Raw genomic sequence first — 19,762 nt, forward strand, 5'->3', positions numbered from 1 at the left:
AATAAAGTTTGTTTTTGAACAGGTCACTGAGCTGCGTCACATACAATGTCACACAGCCTACTCTTCCGCCGTTTGAGCGCTGCTGTCACTTCTACTCGCCGAGACGCTGACTAATCCGAGGAAAACAACGACAAATACAGCTCATCCTATTCCATGAGTTAATGAAAAAATGCATTAGCCTGCGCTAAATTTAGTTTTCGATTCATTCTGCGCGTTTCAAAGTCGCTCGCGCAATCCAACCGGTGTTCATGCCTCATTTTCCTTAGTTGGCGCCTAGCTCGGCAATTTATTAAAAATGTTCACATTAGGTTCGTCCTTCTTGACATCACAACGGCTCTTGGGATATGTAGTCTTTTGTGCTGCTTTCGGTTTTGAAGAAGGACAAGAAATTGTGGAAATATGGAGATAGACACATGGTCCATGCAGCGTTTTAATGCATATTTATGAGTGCAATAAAACTATAAAACTCAAATGACATTATCTCCCGTTTTAATTGGTCGATTGACTTCAAATAAAAACTGGTGTGGACATCAACTTCCGTACTTTCAAATGAGAGCAACCAGGGGCATGTGCGTGACGTAATTACAGCGTTACGAGGCTTCAAAGATGATATGCGTAAACGTGTCGCATCCGACACGTTCGGTGTTAAAGGGTTAAAGAAAGTTTGTAGGGATTTACTTGGTAATCGCTGTATTCTCGGCTATTTTTAACTCAAAGTTGCAATTTCTGATTGGTCCAAAAATTTGACAGAACACCGGGCATACGAAGAGGGGAATAAGCCGAGTATAGTGCTCTCCCGGCAGGGGGTTGTGCGACAAGCAGCCGGTCGTCGGCCGAGGGGACAAGGAGCATGTCAGCCACAAAATGCAAGCCACCTACATATTAAAATGATCCCAGTATTTGACATAATACAAAACACGATGTTTACTCACTTCCTCGTAAGTCCCATTGTCCCACAGTAGTAGGCCTTGTTTTGGCCAATATCCACCGGTGAATGGGAACCTTTTGAAACCCCAAAAAGGCGCACACGCCTCTCCCTCTTACAGCAAGATTTTTCTGCAGCCGTTTGGCTGGCGTGATGCGGAAAATAAACGTATTAATCCGCAAAATCAGCTGAATCCTTAGTCCTTCTCATCCAAAAGTACTGCTGTATAGTGAAGAGGACTCCTTCCTCCGTACACATCACAGCGCCCTCTTTCTCAAATCGAGACTGTTGCCAGAAGTCACTCATTTTCATGGCGCGGGATTCAAACTAAATAAATATAGCGATCGCTTCCACACACATCCAAGCGGTCCATTTCATTCAGGAGCATAAAATACCGCGTGTATCATGAAATAAACATTCTTTTTCATGTCACAGGCACTTTAAATGCTGCTGTATGATTAAAAATTACAATAGATTTTTTAAAAATTACACATAAACATAAATCTTTAAAACACTCCATACCAGTATGTATTATGCTTTCTAATACTCTGTAGCTTATGGCACAATTTCACAAAGATGATTGTCTTTTAATACAAAACTGACATGGTAAAATGGTCAAACCATTTGTTTTGAATATGTGCATAAGTGAATTGCATGCAAATCTTTCATATTGATTGTTTAGTCAATTTTAATACTGTTAGAATAATGGAATTTCGGTAGTTTAGAGTCCCGTCAAAAGGAGCACAGTATGGAGTGTTGTCTTGGCTTTTTAAGTCATTTCACAAGTGTGACACTTCTGTTTCTTCTTCTCCCTGTTGAGTCGGAAAAAGAAATATCAGTGCTGTACACTTAGGGAAGCAGAGCTAGAGGCCATGCTTTTGTTGCTTCATGAATGTCGTCACCTCACTGCTGGTGATCTCAACTGCGATCTGTTCTTTATTCAAGTTCCCGCAGTCCGCTTTATCCTTGACAAGTAAGGAAAGACATGGCCCTCCTTCCTTTACAAGCATAATCACATCTTCCAGATATTGTTTTTCCACATTTTTCCCATTAACTTCCATCACTATATTACCCATTATTAGTCCTGATTTATCCCCTGGGCTCCCTGGGGTCACCTGCAAAATAGGTCAAATATTATATCTATGTGAATGTGTCATTAAAAGGCAAGGGCGTAGGTTTGGTGTCAACATTGGTAGGGACGATATAACGGCATAAACTGCATGTAAATTTTTTACTGGGGACGGGAAATTAATAAGACCAAATAGATTATTGAACTAAGGTCAGGGCTACATTTCTCATGAATAGGAACCTAATAATAATAATGCAAAAAAAAAAAAATCTGTATTGATTTATACTTTCACGTGTATCCTATCTAGTAACCCCCCTGTTCGATTCAAAACTGCTAAAGAAACATTTTGAAAACTTCCAAAATAAATGACCTGATTTTATTAGCAAATTGAAATTGCAATATTTGAACTTAAATTATATTAACATGCACCATAATTACAAACTTGTAAATAATCTCTTAACTGTCCAGGAATGCAAAATATATTAGGATTTGTCTTAAGACAACTCAACATTATCTGTCGCAATAAAGGAATTAAATATAACTGAAAAAACTTCTTAGTCAAGCTATAATAAAAATGGAGCCTTCGTTCAGGTAAAACACTACTTCTTCTGTCCACAAATACAGCCAAACTCAACAAAATAAAAGTTTTTACCTCGATTATGATTAATGTATTATTATGTGAAGAAAAAAAAATGTTTGCGTAGGCTGCAAATAAAAACCTTTTCTAAATAAATATAGTAGAAAATAAATGAATTTTAAATCAATCCAAGTCATCAGCCAATTAAATGTGTGTTTGAGGGGTGGTGGGGGGGTGGACAGGCACATTCAGCAAGTGAAGAAGGGTAAATGTAAGTCTGAACATTATGAAAATGAGTCATTTAATAATGGTAGGGTTAATTATATCCTTACAACATATAGGAAGACAATCTAAATGACCTATCGGGTGATTTAAAATGAATGTGCCAAAATCATAACACAACGTGTCAAAAATGAAAAACATCACAAAACTCTAGCTTGGACGCATGTGTTGAACTATGCGTCCTGTGCTAACTAACTAACTGTGCTCCAGGCCCTTTTAATTGAATTTTAAATCCTCCCTTTTACATTTAAGACCATTAATTGTTTGGGGCCATCTTGTCTCACCGATGCTCTGGTTCCATACTGCCCCAACAGAACACTCCGTTCTCAGAATGCAGGTCTACTGGTAGTTCCCAGGGTCTCTAAAAGTACAGTAGGAGCTAGAGCCTTTAGCTTACAAGCTCCGGTCTTATGGAATCAGCTTCCAGCTAGTATTAAAGAAGCCGACACAGTCTGTACATTTAAGAGTAGACTAAAAATGTTCCTATTTGACAGAGCTTATGGTCAGGCTAGTTGAAATCGGACTAGACTCACAGTTCAGTCTAAGCTGCACTAGAAGCTATAACGCTGGGGGAAGTTCAGCCAATGAGTCCTATCCCCTTTTCCTCACTCTACTTACCATTTGTCTTACCTTATTTCTCTTTTCTAATTTTAACATCTAGTTGACTAGTCTGTTCATCACTAGTCACCCGGTGTCCCCTTTCCCCCTTCCCCAGAGGGGGGAGGCTATTTTTCAGCCGCAGCCTCCTGACTATCCTGACCCCTGGCTGGATGGACTTCCTCGTTGCCCCCCCACCCCCGTCTCATCTGGCTAGATCGACCTCCTCTTGTTTCTTCATTTCATTGCATCTCTACAAACAGTAACTCGATCGTCTAATTCCCATTAGCAGTCCTGGTGCATCTTGTCTATCGGTCCTGGGAGTGGATCTCTCCTGACTGTGGTTCTCCCCAAGGTTTCTCATTTTTCCCAAAGGGTTTTGGGAGTTTTTCGCTTGCCGACATGGAGGGTCTAAGGATGGGGGATGCCCAGGACTTGAACTTTATTAATTCATCTACTGTTTCTGCCTGTGTATCATATTGCCTCTGCAAAGCCCTTTGAGACAACCTTGTGATATAGGGCTATACAAATGAAATTGAATTGAACATCATTTCAAGTTGTATTCCATGTTTTATAAGTGCTCAAACTACTACTACTATTACTACAAACTACTACTTACAAGTACCCAGTGTGGCAAAATAAATGAAGATATTACAACCAAAGCATTTGTAATAGCAATCATTTTCTGGGGGAAATTGAACATTATCTGACAGAATTGCATGGGTGCCAATACTTTTGGCCAGCAGTGTACGTAATAATAAATGTATGTCATGTCATGTGTTTGCCACAGGATAGCAGTAAATACACATTTTAGAGAGAGCCATAGAGCCAAAAATAATAAATTAATGTGTAAAACTTGAAATGATGTTCAACACATGTGTCCAAGCTAGAGTTTTGTAATGTTTTTCATGTTTGACATGTTGCGTTATGATTTTGGCACATTCATTTTGAATCACCCAATAATGCAAATAAGGTTGCTTAAAAGTTGGTGGGGACAATTTCAGTATCCTGAAAAGTTGGTCGTGTTATGTCCCTACCGTCCCTATGCAAACCTACGCCCTTGTTAAAAGGTGATGTGTTCAACTTTACCTGACTGATGAAGGTTCCGGGACACTGTGGGATACAGCCAAGGTTGAAGCCAAAACCCAAGTTTCCTCTTTGAACAGAACAGAGCCTAGGCTTAGATGAACCTGCTGTATCATTCTGTAGACAATTTTCTGATGCGTTGACTGGTTGAATGTTGGCATCTTCACAGAAGAGGAGAGGCGATAGACCTAACTGCAACAGCGTTAAACCAAGTAGAAAGGGTCAATGTGATTTTCGGCTGATATTTACAGATATTTTGGTTGTATTTAACCAGTGGTCTCAAACTTGTGTCCCGGGGGCAAATTGCGGTCCACAGGACAGTATTTTGCGGCCCCTTACTTGGCATCAAGTAAAGTGTTAGTGCACCTGTGCCAAAACGATAGCAGTTTTGGATTTTCCACTATAGTTTGTTATTTAGTTTAAAATTAGTTTCCCCCTCTAATTATCTTAAGGCCCGAGCACTAAGTGGTGCGAGAGCCCTATTGGAAAGCAAATGATTATTATTCCTTTTTTTGGGCAAAAGAAAATGGCCAATTTAGGGGCCTTAACATACTCGAAAACTCACCAAAATTTGCACATATGTGGCGGAAAACACTCAGGTGACTTGAAGTTCTGCTCTGAGACCCCCAATTTGGCCAACACTCAAAATTGTCCGATATGCATGACATCATTGGAAAGCTTAAAATCTCAATTTTCTGGAGGAAGAAAATTTTTGAACAGGAGGACATTTAAAAAAAAAAAAAGTTTTTTTAACAGTCACCTATCTGGAGGTGAGAGGCCACGAGAGCAGAATTACAGACGCCATGACTTTAACGAGCTATTATCGCGAACTTACCTTGTTTCGATCCAAAAACTCCATGTAGCATGTATCACTGAGTGTAAAGACAGAGCTGTGAATGGCCAAAGCAGGATTTTTGGGGGATTTTATTGGTGAAACAATGTAATATAACAAGGGACGCGATGCAGAAATCGCAGACATCAAGGAGTAGTCGAGATTTTGTTTTTCATATATTTACCCTTTTAAACATTTTATTTTTCAATTTTCTTTGTTTGGATCGATTATTTATCATCTAACATCGGAGAAAATAAGACTGTAGCAAAAAAAAAAAACAAAACTATTAAGCGATAGTTATGAAGTAGATATCCGTGACTTTTTTTTACAGACACCATTATTTTCATTGTGACGTCATTTGTTTAAAAGTTTAAAATATGCGAGTGAATAGTTTTTTTTTTTTAAACGAAAAATTAGACATCAATTAATGATTGTAAGCTAAAAATTACATACATTTTGAATAATAACTATAATTAATTACCTTTGTTTCATGGCTGGGTTGAAACAAAAGCGGTTGAGCAACGTCTGTAAACTAGGGTTTCCAGGGTAAAACGGACAAATAAAAAATATTTTGGGGGCTTCATGCGCCATAAATCTGCTATGGCAGCATATAAACATATTGTTCTATTCTAACACAACAGTTCTTTTGGCTTAAAATACAGCAGTTTCTTTTAAAGAGGAGTGCAAGAGCAGAAACGGCTTTTTCAGTCTTGTCTGTGTTTTCCGCCATATATTAGAAGTGTGCGAAATTTCCGATTCTTAGATCATTTGGGATTCAGGCGTGGAAGATTCGAGAACGATTCACAAACATCCAAATTCAAAATATGCCAAGTAAAGCGGAACTAGAAAACAGCGCGGTCTTTGGGACGCAATGAGGAACGGACTGAGAGTAAACATCAAGCTCAACTTACGGCTTTGGCTCAACTCATGCCACTAGATAAAAAACACAATAATACCTGGCTGGGGCCGACAGCCGCTACAAACTACGCCCACATAATGCTACGGTAGATGCAGTGCTTAATTTGTAAATCATAAGGCGCCGAAACGCAAAGTACATATAACAGCGCAGGGATGACGGCACAGGTACAGGTCCCGGAACATATGCAGAAAATGGTGCTGAAAACAAAATGCAAATGCCCACTTGCCATGCTGTGGGACTTTCCTTTTTTTTCTTTTCTATGTGCTTTTCTGACTCGTTTTGAACCATCTTCTTTCTTTTTAAAAACAGTAAATGCAACTGTCTTTTTGGCATGTTGAAATACCGTTTGATCCTGGCTGCTTGCTCCCCAGATGCCGCAATTTTTTTTTTTTTTTTTTTTTTTTTTAGGGGCGTGATTTGTTGGTCCAGCTTTACAGTGCTTCAACAAATCTCCGACTCTTTCAAATGATGTAAAATTGTTATAAACAACATGCAATTTTTGGGATTTGTTCTGTAAATGAATTTATGCATATTAATATTTTATACTGTAATGTCCGTAACTATGTGTAATATTCTGATATAATGTTTTCCGAGGCACCCTGAAGTGCACGCAATGTTACTGTTGTTTTGGTCACGTGATGAGTGAGTGCGATAGAAAAGCACAGCCTGCCGAGAGCCCCAAGCTGTGTTCGTACTGTTAGCTCCATGTGTTAATAAAGAAACAAAGTTGTCAACACATCGTGTGTTCGATACCTTTGTCAAGAAAAAGCTCAAAACAAGACACTATGCACAATCCGTTTAAGAAAAGTTGGGACTGGAGAGCTATGTTTAGTAGGAAGCGAGGGAGAGACGAGCGAGAAGCAAAAGCTCGCGGTCAAATGTGGCGGCAGTCTGCAATTATTTTGTTTACCGTTTTCTTATTGTTGCCACAATAAAGTGGAGAAAGCCATCAACGACTCGTCTCCTTCTTTTCCCCCCAACGGTTTTATATTACTATTATTTTATATGCACGAGAGGTCCCGGATCTGCCCGAATAAGTCCCGGAACACGGGGAGGCAAAAATCAAGAGGTGCCGGATCTTGCCGGAACAAGATCCGGCTCAAATTAACCCCTGGGTAGATATAACATGTATAAAGAACTAGATGCGAAATGACAGACTCGCTGGCATTAGTAAACAGCCGCCATCTTAAAGCAGTAGACTTGTCTGGAAGGCTGCTGTAGCGAACTTTCCGAGCAAAGCTAATTAACTTTTTATCTAAAATACTCCTAAATCGGCAAAATTTTGACTTGACTCTATCTTTAAATGATGAAACAGTTTTAAAATTTTAACATGTCGACAGTAGACAGAAGGGAATTTATGGAATAACGGGAGCAATTTTAACTACTTTAACTGTTGATTCACAGTAATAAATCAATTGAATGTAGTGCAAAGCTGCTGATACAGAATGGGCACCTGAATATTTTATTTACTGTTTTGAACTGTTAACTTGATACTGAAATAGTCGTTTATTTAAGCCTGAGAGGATTTTTGAACAATTTTTGTAACTAATCTACGAAACATTAAAAGCACCTAATAGCTGGGGCTGCATCAATAATCGATTTATAATCGAATAGTAGCCTCTGAATCGTAATCGAATCGGATACGGCCCGCCTCCACATTTTGTCTGGCCCCGTGAACAATTTTTTTTTTTTTTTCTATAGTCTTATTCATTTCCTGGCTTTTTTCTGTGAAGAACCCGGAGAGGGTGATTTGGTTATTATCTATTTAATTAATAGTGTTATTATATTATATTATATTATATTATATTATATTATATTATATTATATTATATTATATTATATTATATTATATTATATTATATTATATTTTGGGCTGTCAAATGATGAAAATTTTTAATCGAGTTAATCACAGCTTAAAAATTAATTAATCGTAATTAATCGCAATTCAAACCACCTATAAAATATGCCATATTTTCCCTGTAAATTATTGTTGGAATGGAAAGATAAGACACAAGACGGATATATACATTCAACGTACTGTATTTGTTTATTATAACTATAAATCAACAGATGGCATTAACACTATTAATATTCTGTTAAAGCGATCCATGGATAGTAAGACTTGTAGTTCTTAAAAGATAAATGTTAGTACAAGTTATAGAAATTTTATATTAAAACCCCTCTTAATGTTTTCGTTTTAATAAAATTTTTTAAAATTTTCATACAAAAAATAAACTAGTAGCTCACCATTGTTGATGTCAATAATTACACAATGCTCATGGTGCTGAAACCCATAAAATCAGTCGCACCCAAGCGTCAAAAGAGGGTGACAAAATACCAAAAAAAACACAAGTAACAAATGGACATGACACTGTGCTGTCATTTTAATCTGTTTGAGCGGGGCATGTGCGTTAAATGCGTCAAATAGTTTAACGTGATTAATTTAAAAAATTAATTACCGCCCGTTAACGCGATAATTTTGACAGCCCTATATATATTATATTATATTATATTATATTATATTATATTATATTATATTATATTATATTATATTATATTATATTATATTATATTATATTATATTATATTATATTATATTATATTATTATTATTTTTATTTTATTTACTTTTGTTCCGTGAAGAATTCAGAAAGGGTTATTTGATTGTGGCTTTCTGAAAAACAGTAAATTTTTACATTTAGGCACTCATGCAATCGTCGCACTTTTTCTGTTACAAACGGCCCCTCATCAGAGAAGGAAAAAGTTAATGTGGCCATCACAGGAAAAGGTTTGGGGACCCCTGGTGTATAATGTAAACATGATCCTAAAGGACTGCATTTATTTGACTTTTTTTAATGAATATATATATATATATATATATATATATATATATATATATATATATATATATATATATATATATATATATATATATTAACATTATAGTCATGTTCCAATTTGCTAATATAATTTGAAAAATAATAACACTGTTCAATGGAAAAAAAGTTTTTTTCAACCCAGATATCTCAAAGTAACACATTTTAGAGCTGTAATTGCAATACCTTGATACCGCGAAACCGTGATATTTTGGCTTAAGGTTATCATACCGTCAGAATCTCATACCGGCACATGCTTACAGGGGCATCCATGAAAAAATGGTGCTTGGATGGAAGCATAAGTTTCTCCAAAACCTGAATATACCTTTATTCATTGACAATGTCTTTCCAGATGTGCACGCTGCCCATGCCACACGCACTAATGCAACCCTAGAGGCAAACTTTTGAACTGAGCGCTGTTCCAACTTCATTTGAATGGCGTACCGCCCGCATGCTACTTTTAGACCGTGACGTCGCATAGTAAAGCAGAAGTAAGGCAAAAGTGGGACATTATAGACCTGCCCTCACATAGAAACCATGTGAATTCTGCTACTTTTCTTCGGTAATCTTTCAAAAACGAACATGCCGATCACACATTGCTTTTTTGGAAGTTGTAAAAACGACTCTAGACATTACGACACATTAAGGATTTCTTCATACGTTTCCCGAAACCAAAAACTCGGAGGAAAAATGTGAAGAATGAATCAACTTGCGCTGACTTTTAACGGCAGCTCAGTGAATCCATTCACATTTCATATGCAGTAAACATTTTCTTGGGTTGGAACGGTCCTTCAGAGGACAAAGAGGTAAGCCATTTTGATATTTTTAATTAATTTTTTAACGTGACGTTGTGCCGTGCTGCTTCTGTCTGACAAAGAATGACCTGAAAAGAATTAAAATGGTATCTGACTGCCACTGTTACCTTTTCTGTTGTAAAAAAAAACAACTTTAGTAAGGGAAAGTTAAATAGATTATAGAATGAAGATTTGTTCTCAATGAAAAAATTAAAAGTGTTCATTGGCTGTCACTGAGTAGCATTTGCGATCGCTACACAAAACTAACTAAATTACCCCCAAGAACAGTCAGAGACGTAGGACAACCAGAGGATATAATATATAAGAAAGACAGGGCTGGTGGTAAAGGATAGCTTGTTGAAACAGGAGAATGTCATTGTCAGTCTCGTCGATAAAAAAGCTAAGGCTATGCTTAGGTCGCCTCGTATTTTTTTTCCTTTTTTTTTTTCCGTCTTTTTCAGCTTTCGACACTCAAGCCATCTCTTTAACTGAACATTTTTATGTTCTTCCGCATCTTTGCCAGTGAATTTGGCACCAGGGACATCATTTTCGGAGAGAATTGGTAGGTTAAGCTCTGTAAACATCTCCTTCGTACACGATTTCCATTCATTTCTTATTAGGGACAAACGGTGGCATGTCCCCCCATAGCAACAGTAGCTAATGTCATGAATATGAGCGGAAGTGACGTGTTGCTTTTTGTTTTTCAGTCACATTCCAAGCTGGCATGGCTCAGACGAATGGCAATTTTCAGCAGTGTTTATTCAAGAAGTTAGCAAAAGCAAATTAGCGTTATTGAATTAGTTACTTGATTAAAACGTAATTCAAATCAGATAAATTGAGTTTAAGACCCTTGTATTAAGTACCATAAAACAAAATTATATACCAACCTTTGTGTAAAACTCATGGCCCCGTGGAATAATTGTGGTAATTGAGATCTGCTGGCCACTCTCTCTCACTCTTGTCACAATCTCGTCATGCTGCAACAATTCTACAGACTCTCCGTTGACCTCCAGCAACACATCGCCATCCCGCACTCCAGCCCTTTCTGCTGGACTCCCAGCGTCCACCTTACGCAGTACATGAGCTGTAGCATATGAATAAATCGTTACAGAACAGACTAACACCGTGTTAGGATGAACTGAGTTTTTGAGCTATTACCGGTACGCCCTGATGACGCCTTTTCAAAGCGAAGGAGGAAACCGTAGCCCTCAGGTGCCAAATCCAAGTCTAATTTTCTAGCTCTAAAGGGTAGGTTGTGCGGAACCGCCATAATAGGGAGTATGGGCATCCTTAGTTGAGTGTACTTCTTCTCACTCTCGCTGTCAATCACTAGGATGGTGATGGAATCGCCGCATTTTTTTATCTATAACCAAATCATATCATAAATTGCATTACCTTTCACTGGAATTTTGTTTATACTAGTAATTCCAGAGGTCATTGGTCACTAACGTGTTTATAATTTAATAATTTTAATATTTTACATTATTATGGTTCAGTGTTTTTTTAAATAAAACAAAGATGTAATGAGTGTACACTTTTGCTTTTAAATACTGCAGCCGATGCAGTGAGGAATGTGAATACTGAAAGTTTCCAACCAGTTGTAAACAGCAGGAAACATTCAAAAACAGGAAATCAAAACTTATAAAAGAGTTTCATAGTTCACAGACTACCTCTCGTGATTATCTAAATTAAACGTTCAAACTGCTTTGATCATCTTTTAAATCCACTACAGTACATTCAACGTTCCCTCTAATTTTTCATGTGTCTGCCTGAGCACACCGTGGACCACTGTGAGCAACATCAGATGTGAAAAAAAATATTCTCAAAAATATTTTTTTCTTTGACCGAAAACTTTTTTTTTTTTTAATCTAGCAACTTTTTGTGGAATTGAATGATTTAGACACAAATATCCTAATCATAATATGGGCCAAACACAAAAAAGATTGCTTCAATCAAAGAAAACTTTTTCAATGAAAAATTAAGTGTTCAAATGCAAATTTTTCAATCGCAAATATTTTTTTGCATTCAAAAACTTTTTCTACGATTGAAATGTTTCTTTTTTTTGATAGAAGTGATTTTTTTTTTTTTTTTAAATCTATATTATTTTTGAAGCAACTCATTTTTTCGTTGAATAATATAGACACAAATGTCCTTGCCAAAATGTGGCCCAAAAACACATCAACATTACTTCAATCAAAAAAGTTGCTTCAATCAAAAAATACTTGACTTCAACTAAAAAAAAAAAAAAAAAAATGAAAGAAAAATAGCTTTCACATGCATTTTTGGGGGGGTGGGGGTGGGGGTTGGGTTTCAAATTTATTTTTGCATTCAAACACATTGAGATCGAAATTTATTTTTGCATTCAAACACATTTTTTTTAATTGAAGCAACATTTTTGGGGGGTTGAATAATAAAGACACAAATCTACCTCCATATGGCTCCGCCCAGGGGATACACTTTTTGACTTGGGTAACTACATTGGCACGACACTGGCGGGCGTACCATATTCAATGGATGACAATCTTAGCAAAAAGTATCGTCTAAGCAGCCTGATTTAGAATTCCCCTCAAGAATGATGGGAAACAAAAAAACACTCATTGTCAAATTATGATTATAAATATTCTTGTAAGTTAATTTTATTGCTGACACTACGTTTCGGGGTCATCAACATGTTGTGCCCCCCCCTGCCCCAAAAGTCAAACTCCGCCTATGCCGCTAACTCAAAAATTGAGCTTTATGTGAAAAATTCTGAATTATTGGAAAGTCAATTTCATATGATGACATTTTTCTGTTGTCATTTTTAAAGTGAGAAAAGTAACTGATAAATTTTAAAGTAACTTAGTTACTTTGATAATAAAGTAATCAGTAAAGTAACTAGATTACTTTTTCAGGCGTAATCAGTAATCAGTAATTAAATTACTTTATCAAGTAATCTGTGACATCACTGTAGTAAACCACCAATGGGAGCGTCGCGTTGCCGTATCGAACGCACTAATAGGAGTGTCGCGCTGACACATCACAGCGGCGACGACAGTAGTCTTCGTGACACTACAATGGTTTTCTGTTGAATTTTATTTTGTGCGCTGCATATATTTTCTTGTACGCTGAGAATGTGCAAGCATTGTGCGATTGAGCTTGCGCGCAGCTTAGAGGGAACATTTAATACATATAGTATATTACCGTATTTTTCGGACTATAAGTCACAATTTTTTCATAGTTTGGCAGAGGGTGCGTCTTATACTCTGGAGCGACTTCTGTGTGATTATTTACGGTCGGGTCGGGCTGGATTTTCTTTACTTTTTTAAAAAATAAATATATATTCACATATATACTAAAACGATGTATGGATGTTAAATAAAATAAATAATTTGGATAAAACAGAGAAGGCGCTGTGCACGCCTGCGCACGTGAACGCAGTGGCCTCACTCTCTTTTCAATCTTCCCCTCGCGCGCATCCTGGTATTTACTTTGTGGAGCAGCTATAGGAGTGGAAAAACAAACTAAATGAAGGGGAATTGAAAAGCAAACAACTGCGGTAGGAGTGGGATATGGAAAGGATTCAAATTGATTGTTGAAGGTGCTATACGGAAAACTGTGTCGGCTTTGCTGAATGTAAACGAATGTTTGGTCTCATACGAGAAATATAGTTAACAAACTTTTCCAGCATTATTTTGTTGTGTAAATGCATTTATAATGATCATAAAAATATGTAGACTATTTAAACATTGATAAACCTTGCGGGGTTTTTTTTTCTGCCAACTTGAGGAGATTAAATGTAAATCCACTATCCGCCTGTTAGAACAGACACACAAATAGAAAAGATATGTTTTTTGAACATCCGTCTTACAGTCTCGTTTAACTGGGAAAATTCATTACAAAAGACCAGCTTTAATTTTTTATCATTATGCATATATGTACCGGCATTATCACAAATGTGATCACACAAAACGCAACCACGCATCGCATCCCCGCATTTCCTCCTTCTCCTGAGTCCTCACAAATAAAACATAAAACAACATTTTGGGGTTTTTTTGGGCTGGTGCCTACAAATAAAAAATACAATTTCGGATTTTTTCGGGCTCGGGCAAGCAAATAAAGGTAATTGATCGGGCTCGGGCTGCGTCGGGCTTTAATACCCGTGGGCCGGTCGGCGTCATCTAAAGTTAGCATACCGTACACCTATTCAGCCTGTTGTTCTCTATTGTATTTTAAATTGCCTTTCAAGATGACATGTCTGTTCTTGGTGCTGGATTCTACCAAATAAAATTTCCCCCCAAAAATGCAACTTATACTCCGGTGCGACTTATACTGTATATGTTTTTTTCTTTTTCATTGCACATTTTTTTGCTGGTGCGACTTATACTCAGGTGCGACGTATAGTTCGAAAAATACGGTAAGTACATTTGAGTTGTTTTGTATACTACATCATTACTTAGTTTTTAGCATTATTGTTGTTCATGGTAGAACTGGTCATTTTTTAGGTGATACTTGATGTGAAAATTGCTGGAAAGGCCTTACTACAAACCAAATCATTAAGTAACTGTCCAATTACTTCTGGATCTTTATCTTTATGTATCAAGAAAGCTGTTTATACCATTCTGCTGAGTGCAGAGTGTGTGAGATCTGAAACCACAGCTCCGTTCATCCACACCAGTCGATCCCCTTTGCGTACGCCAGCCTTTTCAGCTGGCCCTTCGGGCACCAGGTTGACAGAGAAACAACCTTTTTCAGCTACGTAGACATGGATGAAGCCAACAAGTTTTTGTTATGAACAATAGACATGAGAGTGCAAGGAGTGGTGTTACATACGTACCTCCAACAGGTGTGAAGTTGATGCCCAGACCCAAGACAGGGTGCCTGGGGATGTGACAAAGTCTTGGTTGTTTAAAGTCTTTACCCTTATATGCTTTGACAAGATCACGCAGGCCATGCCCTTCGGTGACTGCCCTCTCATACGCCTCCCCATCCAGAACCAATAAGCATAAGTGGTTTCCACTTAGCCTTATTCTTCTGGCTACCTGAAAAGTTATTTCAGCCGGAAAATTAGTGGGACGTTATTGCATTAATTGTGATTAGTGCTGCAACGATTAATCGATTAACTCGAGTAATTTGATTTAAAAAAAGCTTCAAATGAAATTTTGCTGCTTCGAATATTCGTTTAAATAGACTGGTGTTGTAATGGTTTGTTTTGAAAGGGTTTTGCATTTAGTTTTATTGATTTTGGTGGATACACTGCCATCGAATGTCAACAGTGAATATGACATAACTCATTTAACTGGCTGAATCCAGCTGCTCCGTGTTAAGGCCAACATAAGTTCTGTTTGAGCTAATCTTTTTTTCATGCATTCGTAATTTCATTAAAAGGTGTATTTGCCATTTTTTGTGGCAATATGTGAACGATTTATAGATATATATTATAGCATTTAATCTAGCGGACTTTTGCTATGCAAGTTAGCCAATTGTTCTTAGATTCTCATTTATTTTTTGTCATACAGTTTGGGACTAAGCTCAGGTATTTTAATTTATTTTTAAATGAAAGTGCAATTCTGCATAGTTTAAAGAAATACTCGGGAAATTTTATTTTGTATTCACATTTGATACTCTTTTGAAAGTGCAATGCTAGCAAACCTATGTTTTACATCTCCTAAAATTTATTCTGCAATGCATTGAATGTTCCTAATCCGAATACTCGATTATTCGACCGGCCAAGTTGATAGATTAATCAACTACTAAAATAATCGATAGCTGCAGCCCTAATTATGATTAAGTAATTCAAAAATCGTTATCGTTAAGCGTCAACTTTAGGGCTGCGGCTATCGATTACTTTAGTACTCGAGTAATCTTTGACCTAGTTTGTTTGAATGATCGAGTAATCGGATTAGGAACATAAAAAATAAGATACCAGAGTTTAGCCTCAAACGGTATAAAAATTAAATAAATAAATGAGGGTCTAAGAACAACAAAAGACTTGCATAGCAAAAGTCGGCTAGCTAAAATGCTATAAAATGCTAACTTTTTTTTTACAATGCACTTAACAAATCGTACAAACACATATTCCCACAAAATAATGGCTAAATGTACTCTACCTATAAACTAAATTACGTACCCATAAAAAAAAAAAAAAAAACATTGCCTCATTTTGGTCTTAACAGGGAGCAGCTGGATTCAGCCATGTTCAATAAGTTATGTCATATTCACTGTTGCCACTAGAGTGTAGTGTATCCACCCGAATAAATAAGAATAAATGCATTAAATGTTCCTAATCCGAATACTCGATTATTCGACCTGACTAGTTGATAGATTAATCAACTACTAAAATAATCGATAGCTGCAGCCCTAATTATGATTAAGTAATTCAAAAATCGTTATCGTTAAGCGTCAACTTTAGGGCTGCGGCTATCGATTACTTTAGTACTCGAGTAATCTACGAACTAGTTAGTTTGAATGATCGAGTAATCGGATTAGGAACATAAAAAATAAGATACCCGAGTTTAGCCTCAAACGGTATAAAAAAAATAAAATAAAATAAATGAGGATCTAAAAACAACAAAAGACTTGCATAGCAAAAGTCGGCTAGCTAAAATGCTATAAAATGCTAATTTTTTTTTTTTTTTTTTACAATGCACTTAACAAATCGTGCAAACACATATTAAACAAAATAATGGCTAAATGCACTGTACGTATCCATAAAAAATTTTTAAAAAATAAAAAAACATTGCCTTATTTTGGTCTTAACAGGGAGCAGCTGTATTCAGCCATGTTCAATAAGTTATGTCATATTCACTGTTGCCACTAGAGGGTAGTGTATCCACCCAAATCAATAAAAATAAATGCAAACACTTTCAAAACAAACCATTACAACGCCATTTTAATTAAACGAATATCCGAAGGTGCAAAATGTATTTCGAAGCTTTTTTCTATTCAAATTACTTCATTTAATCGATTAATTGTTGCAGCACTAGTCAATTTATTTACCTCCTGGTGAGGCACATCGTCTACATAGGCATTGTTGACTTCAAGAAGCCTGTCTCCATCCTCTAGTCCACAACGCCATGCAACCCCTCCAGAGACCACTTTCCTTATAATGTGACCTTGTTTCACCCATTCCACTCTCAGATGAAAACCATAGGACTCCCCGTTCTCCTTTTTTAGCACACAGAGACGTGGCGTTGGTGTGGACTCTGGAAGTCAGGTGTTGAACAAGAATTTAATCGTTTTCCACGGTGGGATATTCAAAGCTCGCAGAAATATACTTACCTTCTGTGATAACCATTATTGGGTTGTCTATTCCCTCTTTAGGATTAAATGTAAAGTTCCTTCACAGAAAGACAGAGGCAAAGCACTGTTTAAATTAGGGATGTTGAACTCTTTTTGGTTCGCTGGCCACATTCATGGCAATAAGATCCAATGTGGGCCGGACCAGTTTATTTTTTGGCTAAATAAGTTCATAAGTTCATTTACCCCTCCCAGTCAAAATGGATTGGACGTCCAGCACTTTCAATGCCAATGGCACTGAAATACAGTTGTACCTCTAATTATGAATTTATTGGTTCTGGAAGTATCGTATTGGCCCGAATAAAAGACGGCCCTGATTACAAGACGACCCCCTCTTTTTCAAGACTCAAGTTTGAAACAAGACTTTTTGAACACGAAATGAATTTTTATACAGAAGATAATTACAGTACATCCGAAACAAATGATTATAACAATATATTTGAGAGAAGAAGCATATTATTTTTGCCTCATTCAAATCTTAATACACGAACATTTAAACATGTAAACTAAAAAGTGGAATCACATTTGTAAATGAATGACTACTGGTTTTTGAAATGGTGTTATACTTCAAGTCACTCAAAGCGCTCTACAGTACATTGCCATCTACCTACTGGTGACTAAGCACCAGGAGCAATGTGGGGTTCAATATCTTGCTCAAGGATACATAGGCGAGTTCATCAGGGCAGTGAATCGAACCCACAACCTCTGGGTTGGGGGTCAACTACTCTACCACTGACCCACAACACGCCACCCCCTTGTAATGTGAGTGTAAAATGTAAGTAAACCAATCTATTGTGATAAAACAACAAAATTGCAATAACTGCATTAACCATCAAAGTGAAGTCTAACTGTAACTGTAGTCTTGAAACAAATCTGAATAAGGAAAAACATTGCAATAAAATAATGCCAACTGGTTAAACTTGAGATATCTGAGCTCTGTCATGACAGAACATTGCTTAAATGATATCTGGCGCCATCTAGCGTCGTGAATGAATATAATTTCTAGACTGCTGAGATCTGTCATGACAGAACATCGCATCAATGATATCTGGCGCCATCCAGCTTCGTGAATGGGTATAATGTCTAGACCGCAAATATAAGACGACCCCCTCTTTTTCAGTCTTATTTCAATGCAAAAAACACCATCGTATATTCGGGCCAATACGGTAATTTCTTAGCTTGAAAATTTAGTACAGACACGTTTTCCAAGTAAATACCCTAATCCGTTCCAAGCCTCCGAAAATTCAGACATAAATCTTTTATAATGCATAAAAATGCATCAAAACATGTAACAATGTTACAAATAGATTATTGCTCAATAAACATAAAATCTGAGTTGTGCATAATGTAAAAAAAAACAAGAAAAGAGTAAAGTATAAAAGTTAATACACTCATGTAAAGCTGTCAGAACACGAGGGGCGAATAAAAAGGATGCTGGGATACACGCATACAGTAGAGATCCCTCTTAGCCAATTGGATGTCAGGAATGCTAGGCAATAGCCAAAGGCAGAGCAGCTATGAGTATGTTACGTTCAGTAAAATCTGGGAGCTGCGAGTACCAGCCATTCTGTATTTTTGCCTTTCATGTCCTGAAATTTCTTTCTTAACAAGAGGCAATATTTTCCCATTGAGGCGTGTCTTTAGATGAAAATTCTGTATGTAGAGATGTTCGTAAGTAGAGGCACCACTGTATCACGGAAACTCCTGCCAATTTGAGTGGATTGGACATCTATTGTTGCCATTTGAAGCCAAAGTGTTAATTTTGAGTCACTTCCTTGTAATTTTGGATAATTGCTTGTATATTTTAGGGCATTTCTGGGCCACTTCCTGTTGATTATGGGGCATTTTTAGGGTACTTTCTGTTGATTTTGGGCCCCTTCTTGTTGATTTTAAGGCATTTCCAGGCCACTTCCTTCATTGGTCTCTGCCTGTTGATTATGTGGTATCTTTGGGTCTCTTCCTTTTTAACTCATTGACAGCGCTAGATCTATTTTGACTGGGAGGGGTCAAATGACCGAATGTGACTGCGGACACAAAAGTAAGCCAAGTTCAGTAGTGCATGCACTTGATCACACAAATAAAAAATCTCTGGTTTTATGATGCTAATGTCAAAATAAAAGTGTGATTCCGTACATACAGTATGAATGAGCTGCAACATGCCTGTCAGGTAGAACAACCCCGTGATTGGCGCCCTTGGCGTATGTTTGACACACTTGGTTTAAAGGGAGGAAAATAAGTATTTCAACACCCTGCGATTTAAACATGATGGGCGGGAATATCATTTTCATGGTAGGTGCTTGTCCACTCTGAGAGACAATCTAAAAAAAAAGTCCAGAAAAAACAGTGTATGATTTTTTTTTTAAACAATTTATTTGTTTTATACTGCTGCAAATAAGAATTTGAGCACCTGAGAAAATTAATGTCAATTTTTGATACAATAGCTGATGTTTACAATTACAGCGGTCAAACGTTTCGTGTAACTTTTCACCAGGTTTGCACAGACTGCAGCAGGGATTTTGCACCACTGCTCC

General features: G+C 37.0%; 1 protein-coding gene across 1 annotated transcript; it reads right to left on the minus strand.

Moving 5' to 3' along the window:
* Nucleotides 1–1,601: 1,601 nt before the first annotated feature.
* On the minus strand, nucleotides 1,602–19,519 carry nherf4b (NHERF family PDZ scaffold protein 4b). Its single transcript, XM_057821524.1, has 10 exons — nucleotides 19,392–19,519; nucleotides 17,214–17,272; nucleotides 16,932–17,137; nucleotides 14,770–14,974; nucleotides 14,551–14,687; nucleotides 11,115–11,319; nucleotides 10,844–11,040; nucleotides 4,540–4,728; nucleotides 1,828–2,040; nucleotides 1,602–1,737 (listed from the first exon to the last, which is right to left on the minus strand). The coding sequence occupies exons 1-10, from the start codon at nucleotides 19,517–19,519 to the stop codon at nucleotides 1,705–1,707; spliced, it is 1,572 nt and encodes a 523-aa protein (XP_057677507.1). The 3' UTR covers nucleotides 1,602–1,704.
* Nucleotides 19,520–19,762: the final 243 nt, after the last annotated feature.

This window comes from Corythoichthys intestinalis, chromosome 18 (genome assembly GCF_030265065.1).
Source record: "Corythoichthys intestinalis isolate RoL2023-P3 chromosome 18, ASM3026506v1, whole genome shotgun sequence".
NCBI classification, from domain to species: Eukaryota; Metazoa; Chordata; class Actinopteri; order Syngnathiformes; family Syngnathidae; genus Corythoichthys; species Corythoichthys intestinalis.